Source organism: Mytilus edulis, chromosome 5 (assembly GCF_963676685.1).
Source record: "Mytilus edulis chromosome 5, xbMytEdul2.2, whole genome shotgun sequence".
Classification (NCBI taxonomy): domain Eukaryota; kingdom Metazoa; phylum Mollusca; class Bivalvia; order Mytilida; family Mytilidae; genus Mytilus; species Mytilus edulis.
The window spans coordinates 95,853,768-95,864,856 of record NC_092348.1 but is presented as its reverse complement, the minus strand read 5'-3'; the positions used below and the strand labels follow the sequence as shown (position 1 = coordinate 95,864,856).

Below are 11,089 nucleotides of genomic sequence, written 5' to 3'. Positions count from 1 at the left end.
TATTTGATATAACAAATTATTTGATATAACAAATTATTTGATGTAACAAATTATTTGATATAACAAATTATTAATTTGATATAACAAATTATTAATTTGATATAACAAATAATGTGATTTTATCATAATAATGATTAATTAAAGTTGCATAACCCGAACTGGCGCATTTTGTGCATTAACATTAATATTATAATGCATTTTCAATACTCAATTTACAGGTTAAATGTTTCTATAACCAACCCTCCTCCCCTTTCCCAAAAATTTTATTTGAGACTATTTTCGGGACTTGTTTCTCAACTTCGCATATGGGATTCGATTTCACAATAAAACTTACGACTAAGATTGTTCTTAAGTCATGAACAAATCAGTATACTTACGATCAATCTTAGTCGTAAGTTTTTTTTTGTGAAATCGACCCCAATCGTAATTGGTGCCTTGGAACGAACAAATATACGAGAGAAAAAGGGGTATATTTGATCAATTTATATTGCATATTTTCAAGTCAAAGCGAAATGGAGAGTTCTATAGAGATGTTGGTGTTTTTAGGAACATAGGAACATGCAAGAATAAAAAAATTATTTTCTTTCTTAAACTTTGAAAAACCTGGCATGTTGCTTTATTATTTTCAATAGGAACTTGTTTAATCCCGCTGCCAATGTTTGCACCCGTCCTAAGTCAGGAATCTGATGTACAGAAGTTGTCGTTTGTTTATGCAATTTATACGTATTTCTCCTTTCTCCTTTTTTTTTATTTTAGATTTGACCGTTGGTTTTCTCGTTTGAATGGTTTTACACTAGTAATTTTTGATGCCCTTTAAAGCTTGTTGTTCGGTGTGAGCCAAGGCTCTGTGTTGAAGGCCGTACTTTGACCTATATATATAATGGTTTACTTTTATAAATTGTTACTTGGATGGAGAATTGCCTCATTGGCACTCATACCACATCTTCTTATATCTATGAAAGGATTTATTAAACATCCTTCAATTCATCACTGCATTTGTCTTTAATAAATTTGTTTCAACATATATTTTTGATTTGGAAACTTCTTATTAAAAATAAAGACACATGCGTCAGATTTTAAATGATTGTGGACTTTCAATTTATGTTTAAAAAAAGACCACACGAGTATAATCTGAGCACCTTAATTACGTTGTATATATAGAAGAAGGAATTCAGATCATGAGCAATGCAAAAAAAAACCATTTAGGTCTATATCTCTAAACAGTTCAATCGTTTCATTAATATATACTTTATGTCAAATAGAGAAGGGGGATAACCCTAATCCATGCATAAGTAATTTGACATTTCAAATTTCCTTTTTTGTTATATCAAATTAATAAATTGTTATATCAAATTAATAAATTGTTATATCAAATTAATAAATTGTTATATCAAATTAATAAATTGTTATATCAAATTAATAAATTGTTATATCAAATTAATAAATTGTTATATCAAATTAATAAATTGTTATATCAAATAATTATAATCTGTTATATCAAATTGTAAAAAGTAGAATAGCATGGCCTGCGTATACAGAGCAATATTGAATTGTCAGCAGGTCAGAATACCAGATAAAGGTGTGATAATGTGATAATCGATATTTATTCTAAAAATGCTAGAAAAATAATAAAATTGAAAAACCGTCATTTACAACATCTGATTTATATTTGATGTTTTGGGGGGTAAAAGATATATAGAAGTTAGGCAAACATTCAATACCAGGATAAATGATAAATTGTGAGTTTTAAAAGGGGCACTAGCTGTCAAATTCATGGTCACCGATTTGACTCAAATTCTCATTTTTTATTTATAACAATGTAACACATTTATCCAAACTATCAAAAGTTTAAAATAAACAATTTACAGAGCATGGGGTAGATAATATATAGGTTCGTTTCGTGTGTATTTTAGTCCAGACGCCATCTAATTACCTATCGATTTGACCTCAGATGACCATATAAGCGATGTCAACATAAATAAAGATATGAATAGATTAAACCAACACGTGCAAATATTGGATTTTTATAAGTTTGTTTGATTTTATTTTATAGATTAAAAATAGATGTTTCTCATTGTTTTTAACCGTATAAGAATGATTTTATGTGCATCGAATTAGTAATCAAATGATTTACCGTAGTTTCACTTTCATTGTTGACATTCTTTTTCTTTAAATAACCAGTACACGTACAATGCATGCGTTGACGGTCGTTAAATTGAAGTTCACATGAATACGGATTTAAAGAGGTCGACTCATTCACTTGCAAGTGAATTACCAATTATCAATTTTTCTTAGCGTAATTTGAACCTTTTTGGCTGCAAAAATCGAATTCACATGCTAAAATAATTAAAGTCTTATAGTCAGTATAGGATTCTATTTCTGGCAACAACCATTCAACTTAATGGAGAAACTTAAGAGAGAAAAAAATATTCTGTTTCATAAGACTATGTATTGAATTATGTTTCGCAGCATTGGTTAAACGGAGTTCAGAGTGACGGTCATGAAAGTAAGCGTTTTAGCTAGCTATAAAAAAAGTCGGGTTTCATGAATCCCACTGTAAATTATTCTGAATTGATTTTGCGTTGTCGCTTAACCTCTTTATTTGTTTATTTAACATTATAATGATATACATTTTGGTTCAATCCTTCTTCAACAACCATAGAGAACTAAATTAGCATTCTGTTACGTATCAAGATAAATACAAACATTGAATAGAAATACAAAAAAGTTTTATTCTGTACCATACAGTAGACCATCAGCTAGTAACATAAGGAACATCAATATAACCGGCAAATTAGGAGTAGAAAAGATGTTAAAGAATTTAATCTGCTCTCTCTTAGTAATGAACGATAGATCCATGCATAGCCAGTCTTATGATCAGTATCACTAACCTGTATGACTTGATATCACCAATCGCTCAAATGATGCAACACTGCAAACATCAAAATATTCCAAACAACAGACAACATGCCTTCAGAAAACATAATAGCTGTGAGACTCAACTAGTTAGTGTTATAAACAACTGGGCAACGTCCACAAACAACTGGAAACAGGCATTTGATATGGTACATTACGAAAATCTTTAAAAATGTGAGCTCTGTAGAAATGGAGTACGATTTATTCACATGTTATCAGAGATTGGATTCGTTTGAGTAAACATACTTCACTGCTTTGATTTGTAATAGTAAGGGTCGGTTATTTTTTTCAGTTAAATCTGACGTTAAGTCCTTCGTCTAACAAAGTCGGAAAAACTTTCAACAGAAGATCCATTGCGTGAGCCTTCCTCCCCCTTATCTTCTGAGATAACAGATGGTCCATTGAATGATCCTTCCTTTCTCTCGTCTTCTGAGATCAGATAATCAGCAGATCTAAAGATTTTATCTTGCTGATTCTTTCAACTGCTTGCGCACAATTGTTTTAAATAAACCAATAGCTATATCCACAATTTATAAATAAATATAGCGCCCCGATAGTCTTTATACGCCTGTTTACGGTACACCGTTTACCGCCTGTCCGTCAGTCTGTCCGTCCGTCCGTCCGTCGTCGTCGGACATTAATTCCAAAACTCTCTAACCAAGTATGCACGAAACTTTGGTGAATTGTTTATATCTATTGACGTGAGCACCCTTTCGTGTTTTTTTTTGTTTTTTTATAAATTTCAGATTTTACCGTTTCCGAGTTTTGTGTTTTTTTTCATTAAAAAAGGGTGGATTTTACAGTTTTCGGACCATTTCTTAAAAACTATTTCACCAATTTGCATGAAACTTTTGTGAATTGTTTAAATCTATTGACGTTAGCTCCCCTTCGTTTTTTTTTATATAAATTTCGGATTTACTGTTTCCGAGTTTTCAGCATTTTTAAACTATGGTAAACTGTTTATTTCTATTTTTGTAAGCTCCTCGTTTTGATTTTTATAAATTTTCGATTTTACGTTTCCGAGTTATAAGATTTTATTTGTTTATAGTCTGACAACAGATTTACTAAATATTGCACAACAGCACAGTGTATTGCACAACAGCAAGGAATTCTTTAATTGAATATAAATTCAATTTCATAAACCTAAAATTTGTCAAATATTTAATTAAAATCCAAATTCAGGCCTGTATCAAGCTTGAATATTGTGTCCTTTTTTTGCCCCAACTGTTCAGAAACTGGATATCTAATCAGTACATACTCATGGATAGTTTATGTTTTTATGTATATTTTCCATGCGTTCTTGTTGTAAACTAAACTGTGTCATGACAGTGAGTTAAATGATGTTAAATGCGGACAATGTCCGATTTATGGAGGAATTGAATACATGAATTTGAACTCAACAGAACTGCTTTAAAGGAGCGTTTACGGAGATGCCAGACATATTTTGTATATTTAATTTCGCATTTACCTAATCTCAGTGTGTGGAAAAAAATATCAATACACGTCAATATGAATACAGTTTATTGACAATTGAGCTAATAATAAAATCCTTTTTATTTAATTTTAAGGATGTAATTTAAAAAAAATACTGGATATCCTTAATACCCACGTGATCGGAAAATGGCGGATCGTCAAAACACAAATCCGTTCCTCGATGACGATAGTATTTTAGAAGAAAATACCATCGCACAGTCTCCAAAATCTGATGAATCGACGGAAATGACATTAGATTCTCTAGCAGCTAGACTTCTTAAAGAAAATTTACTGTTAACGGCCCTAGAACTGCATACGGAGTTGACCGAGCTGGGAAGGGAAGTCCCACGTCTGAGGGATTATTTTTCAAATCCAGGAAACTTTGAAAGAACTAAAGAGGACCTTACATCTCCTACATTGCGTAAGATATATAAAAATATCTAATCAGCAGTGAATTTTTTTTTGTGAATATTATTTAAGGAATTAATTTCCTACAAAGTCAAAGTTTCTGCTTAATAGTGCATATGCATCATAATCACGTTTAGTTCTGCCATATACATCTTATTGCTCTTTGTCCGTTATAACTGAACATCACAAAGGTTCCTGTAAAATTTGGACAACATAATATAAAATGCCTGAGACCACAATGGATAAGTGATTGTTGTTCATTTATATGTTGTTTTAAAATATTATAATTGTCTGTATTTGGATCACGCCTCTATTGTGCTCTTTCCAATAAAATATTGAATTGAATTGTATATGGGTCTCATTGAGGTCTAAGTGTGACACAGATTTGGCCATTTTTTTAAGCTTGACATGTGAAAGTCAAATTGTTAAGCATGAAAACAGGAAATGAAGTCTGGCGGGACACTGGAAATTACATGCGCTATTATGGCAAAAAAAAGCGGGTTACTGGATTCTCATTAAACAATTAGCAGGATCCGGGTTCAGACCCCCACCCCCAATGAGACCCCCTTGTATGACGTATATGGTTCAAGCGGGGCAGATTCTTAAGTTAATCAGGACAGATTTCCAAGCATATCTTTATGATGGATTTAAAAATGGTTTGTAAAATATGGGAAAGATTCATTAAAACAGAGCAATTGCTTGGAAACATGCATAGGATTTCTTGTACTACATGTATCATACAATTTCCACCTCTTTACACTACCTCAGTACTATCATCATCAAGATTATTTTGGTATACAAATGTATATTCAAGTGGCATTGTGGAAATTTTAATGTCATAGAAATTGGGGTTTTGCATTTATAGCATCGAATGGATGACTCTTCAAATTTTTCTCAGGAATGTTGTTACAAAATTCATCAGGCCTGGACATATTTGTTCAAGGACATGTCCTGTCGGTCCAGTGCTAATGTCCAGGACTGTACATAAGTCAAGATAATTACTTAATAATTTGCTGATGGTCATACAGCACCCTGTAGCTGCCTACTTCTAGGTCATTTGGTCTCGGGTTGGACAGTAGTATCATTGGCAATAGGACATTGTAAAAACGTCATGTGTCTGGTCTTGAGAGCGATCTTAAATTTAAGTGGCTTTAAAAATTAAAAATTGAAGTTAAATTCATGTTAGTTTTTAATTGTTTCATTTCAGAGAGAGCTTCCAGCATACAAACCTTTGATTCACTAGATTTTGCTCGATATTCTGATGATGGTGGGGGGCAAGTAGATGAAAGAGTTGCAGGTTTGTTAAAAACATAATTAAAAGCAGATTCATGATGAATAACTTGAGTTTATACTACATACTGTAGCATTGTTCTGATTTAATAAATCTAAATTCAAACTTGTGAGGGAGGATATGATCATTCAGATATTCATGCAAGGCATCTTCTCCTCAGATCATTGTTAAAAACCTTAAGGCGTTACGAATTTGTAAAGATGAAGAAAGCTAAAAAAAATAGTAATAATTTTGTAATATACTAGCCAAAATTCTAACATAGATATTATTAATGATTATTTCACCTGTAATTTATGTATATTACATGTAATGAATACTTATTCTTATATTGACAGTTCTGGAATTTGAGTTGAGAAAAGCACAGGACACAATCAAATCACTACGAGCTAGTTTAACAAAAGAAGCAGGTGAATATTCATGTATTTCTACTTTAAATAAAAAATGCATTTATTGATAAGGAGATATAGCCATCAATTAAAAAGTAACCAAAAGAAAACTAGAATAGATATAAAAAGATGTTTAATGAGTGCCAATAAGACAACCTTCCATCCAAGTCATAATTTGTAAAAGTAAACCCTTATAGGTCAAAGTACGGTCTTCAACTCAGAGACTTGGCTCACACCAAACAGCAAGCTATATATGGCACCAAAAATGACTAGTGTAAAACCATTCAAAGAGGAAAACCAATGGTCTAATCTATATATATATATAAAAAAAAATGAGAAACCCTTATGAACCACATCAACAGAAGTCAATATACAGTCTTCAACAATAAGAAGGTGTCTATACAGAACTTTATACATTACAAATGTATTATGTCAAGACCTTGAAGGTCTATAGTCCAAAAAAGTGAAAAGACTTTTTGTTAAGTGATTCACTGTGAACACCAATTTTATTGTCTGATGCATTAAAAAAGAACCATATTGTATCTACTATTATTCAAAAGTAATTATAAGATAAATATTGACATTATATGATACAATGTATGTTTGTAACTTTGCAGAAACAGATTCAGGTCCAGCTGATCAAGTTAATGAAGACACTATATCACCAAACAAGGATGATCCAATCAAACCATTAGAAAGAAAGGCTTTAAACTTCCTGGTCAACGAGTACCTGTTACAGAACAATTATAAACTGACATCAGTAACATTTTCAGAGGAAAATGAAGAACAGGTACAGAATGGATTACATTTACTTATTATAAGGGGAGCGCATTAACAAAGTTAAGGACAAAAATGTACCCCAAAAATGCATATTTTACATTAATTCAAAATATGTTAATTTTAAAACATAAAATTTGAAAACTTACATATCAAAAATGTTTTGTTTTGATCACAAAACATAAAGGTTGCTACTCTTGGAATCTATGCAAAGTATAATGAAATACATGTTACCAACTTTATACCATTTAAAAATAAACTTTTCTTTATATACCATTTTTTTTTATTATAGTTCTTTGTAAAGTTACGTTATGAATTGAGAAAATTTCTGTAAATAATGATGGTGTTTTTGTTTGAACTAGGATTTTGAAGATTGGGATGATGTAGGATTGAACATAGCTCGACCACCAGACTTACTCCACTTATATAAAGATTTTGGTAGCCATACAGCACCATTGGTAGAAACTTGTAGTGTGGGCTGTATGGTATGCTTTGAAGATGAGAGGATTGCTGCTATACAGGAACAACACAAACTTATGTGTCAGGAAATGGTGAGATAATTGTTGTTTAGGACATAGGGGGAAGGGGAGGTAAATATGTATGGTGTGCTTTGACGATGAAAGGATTGCTACCATACAGGAACAACACAAACTGAAGTGTAAGGAAATGGTAAGATAGCTGTTGTATAGGAAATAGGGGGAGGGAAAGGTAATGTGCTTTTCAGGGAAAGTATATGTATTGAAGATAAAACTGTTTCTGTCACACTGTAAAAATATACAAATTTGTCTTGTGATTTGTGTGAGAATTTGACTATAGTATTTTTTCTCGGGAAATTATGAGATTTGTAGTGTATTGAAGTACAGTACAGACGACTACTTGTTTAGGGTATTATGATTTGCACAGGGATGCTTAATATGATTGGTAACAAGGGTTTATGGTAGCATTTATTTTTCAAGATGTTTTTTTAAAAGAGTGTGTTCATTAGAAATTATTACGTGTGTAACAAAGATAACCATGTAGTTTGAATGCACATTATAACACAAATACTGTTTATATTTTTTTTACAGTTGCAGATTGATAGAAAATGAAATTAAGCAAATAATAAGGATTAAATCTTTTCTAGGAAAGAGTTTATTGCTTTGCTAACTTAGCCAGTACACTCACATATTTATGTATATAAAGCTTAAATGTTGGTTTACAAACAACAAGAAATTCTTGATCTAATATGAATAAAATATGACTAAAAATAATAACACATTATTATATTTTGATTTATATCTTGCAGGAAATAAGAATCTCACAGTTAGAAATAGAATTAGATTGTTGTAAAATAGAGAAAGATCAACTGATGTTACAGTTAGAAGATTATAAAAGGTTGGTATTCTGGTGGGTGTGTCTGCGTAGTCAGTAATCATATGATCTTCATTGAAACTCAGCAGTTTTCATGATAATGAAGAGGAGATGTGGTAGGACTGCTAATGAGACAATAAATCACCAGAGTTCAATGGATGAAATATATGGCCATTTTAGGGACTGATACAGTTTTCATCAATGAGAAAACCTATACAATATAGTCAGCTATAATAGGCAAGACAATAGAAGACAGAAAAAAACAATTAAACAATAAAAAAAAAAATTGAGAATGGAAATGGGGAATTTGTCAAAGAGACAACAACCAAACCAAAGAATAGAAAAAATAGACTGCTTGATTTATACAACACAAGATTTATTTGGAAAATGTCTATTTATTGTTGGTATTATATCATGTCTTAAGATTGTGTCAGGATTTGCAACTTCTGATTTTTAATATCTATAGATAATGAGTTTAAATATTTTTTTTTGCAGTAATAATTATAATAATGATAAAGTGATACATTCCACACCATCCAAACCAATAGATTCTACCAAGAAATCTGACAACTCAGACCGTGTGTCGTTAAACTTATCAGAAAATAGTGTTGACATTGTTGAAAATGGAATGTTCTCTATTAGAGAAATGGGAGATGGTTCAGAAACTTTGTCTGTCAATCAAATAACATGTGACTCTGTATCAGAGTCATCAGAGACCAATCAAAATGAAGATAGAAATACAAATGAGAATACAAGTGAAATGAACCAAAATGAGGAACAGACAATAGACACAACAGAAGGAACACAATCTCGTAAGGAAAAACCACCAGATAAAGGACAACAACGTGAGAAAAATCTATCAAGGTATAGGTACTAGAGATTCAGCTAAAAATTATAGATACCAATCTTTGACATCCATTAATTTACAGATTTCAATTTAATTGTTGTAATAATTGTAACAGTGCTAAAAATGATAAATTATTGAATTTCACAATTAAAACTGTTCTTTGGAAATTTTTCTTTTCCAATCTTTATATTGTTCAGTTTAATTAACAAAAAACATACTTTAAAAAAAAAATTGAGGTTATTTTATGTTTTTTTCTGATTTCAAGAGTTAATTCCCCTTATTTTAAAATTACAAAATCACACCGAGGAGACAACTGTTGGTTGAACAACAAAATAGTTTTGTCTAGAAAAAGGTTTATCATAAGACACTGGATTATCCCCCTTTGTTGAATATATCAGAAAATTATATATTTACCAAATAAGAATTTTTTTATTTTTTTATTTTATTAAAAGCCTTTGTTGAATTACAGTTTGATGTTTTGATTTTTTTGTTATGTATGTGAAAATAGTTTAAGAAAATTTATTAACAGAAGAACATCAGTATCATTCCAGAGAGCTTTACGTGATGTGTGTTTCCATGTTTCCAAAGATAATAGGTTGATAAATGAGGTATGTATTGATTTTATTGTCTCCCCTGCAATGGGAGGTAACAACAATACTTTATTTTAAGATGGTTAAAAGTAAGCTATATAACTAATCCGACCGTGCAAGGGCTGTAAAGCCAGTCAAGGTCGTTAAAAACTTCCATTTGTTGTATAACTAATCTATAGATTTTGAGATTCTGAATTACAGTGTTGGCATCAACAAGATTTTGGTCAAAATATTTTCATATACTATAAAATAAGGCACATGTTTTGTCCTTAATCTTCTTTATTTGTTTTTCCGTAAAAGGCATAATAATGTTTTAACCTTTCCAGATGTCTAAGATATTGGGGTCAAATACCAATACTATAGTGCTGATTTTATGTTTTAACCTTTCTAGGTGTCTCAGATTGTTGGATCAGATACTGATACTGTAGTGTTGATGTTAAGTCGATGCCTGCCACATATTGTACCTAATGTTCTTTTGGCTAAACGTGAGGTCAGTAGAAGATATTATTTTCAGCATATTCTTAAATATCATAGTGTTTTTATCCTTGATTTATCCTAAAATTAAGAAGCTTTTGATGAATTATACAGTCAAAAGGTTTGCCTATCAGCTTCAGGACCCATGACACATTATTTTTTAGCATGTACAATCTCTTATTGACAACATAATAAAGTGATGAGTGACATATGAAAAAAGAACATATGAAACCTGACAGTTAGAAAACACCAAAAAGAACAGATCTTATGAAGTCAACATCAGATCATATGTATTACTTGCAGCAATTACTTGTTTAATTTGAAGAAAGAATCCCAAGAAATTACTAAGCTATGTTTAGTAAATATTTTCTTAATATAAATTTGAGCTGGTTATACATATTGTAATAAAATGTTGTTTTTTTTTTTCAGGAGTTAATTCCCCTGATTATATGCACAGCCATGTTACATCCTAACAGTAAAGATAGAGATCGACTACTGAATATTTTATTTAATCTAATCAAAAAACCTGATGAAGAACAAAGGTATTTAATGGAGAAGATATTAGAGCAACAATTTA

The 11,089-nt window shown here is 30.9% G+C and overlaps 1 protein-coding gene across 3 annotated transcripts in view; it reads left to right on the top strand.

The window, feature by feature from the left end:
• Positions 1 to 4,502: 4,502 nt before the first annotated feature.
• LOC139524891 (RAB11-binding protein RELCH homolog) overlaps positions 4,503 to 11,089 on the top strand; it is a 64,102-nt gene continuing 57,515 nt past the window's right edge. For all 3 annotated transcript variants that reach the window (XR_011664875.1, XR_011664876.1, XM_071320045.1), the window contains exons 1-10: positions 4,503 to 4,810; positions 6,005 to 6,094; positions 6,424 to 6,495; positions 7,092 to 7,264; positions 7,614 to 7,802; positions 8,537 to 8,625; positions 9,097 to 9,465; positions 9,978 to 10,056; positions 10,430 to 10,528; positions 10,942 to 11,054. Coding sequence is in view for 1 of the 3 variants with exons in the window: in XM_071320045.1 (XP_071176146.1) it covers positions 4,537 to 4,810; positions 6,005 to 6,094; positions 6,424 to 6,495; positions 7,092 to 7,264; positions 7,614 to 7,802; positions 8,537 to 8,625; positions 9,097 to 9,465; positions 9,978 to 10,056; positions 10,430 to 10,528; positions 10,942 to 11,054 (1,547 nt within the window). In the remaining 2 variants the exon portion in view is untranslated. The remainder of the gene's footprint in view (positions 4,811 to 6,004; positions 6,095 to 6,423; positions 6,496 to 7,091; positions 7,265 to 7,613; positions 7,803 to 8,536; positions 8,626 to 9,096; positions 9,466 to 9,977; positions 10,057 to 10,429; positions 10,529 to 10,941; positions 11,055 to 11,089) is intronic.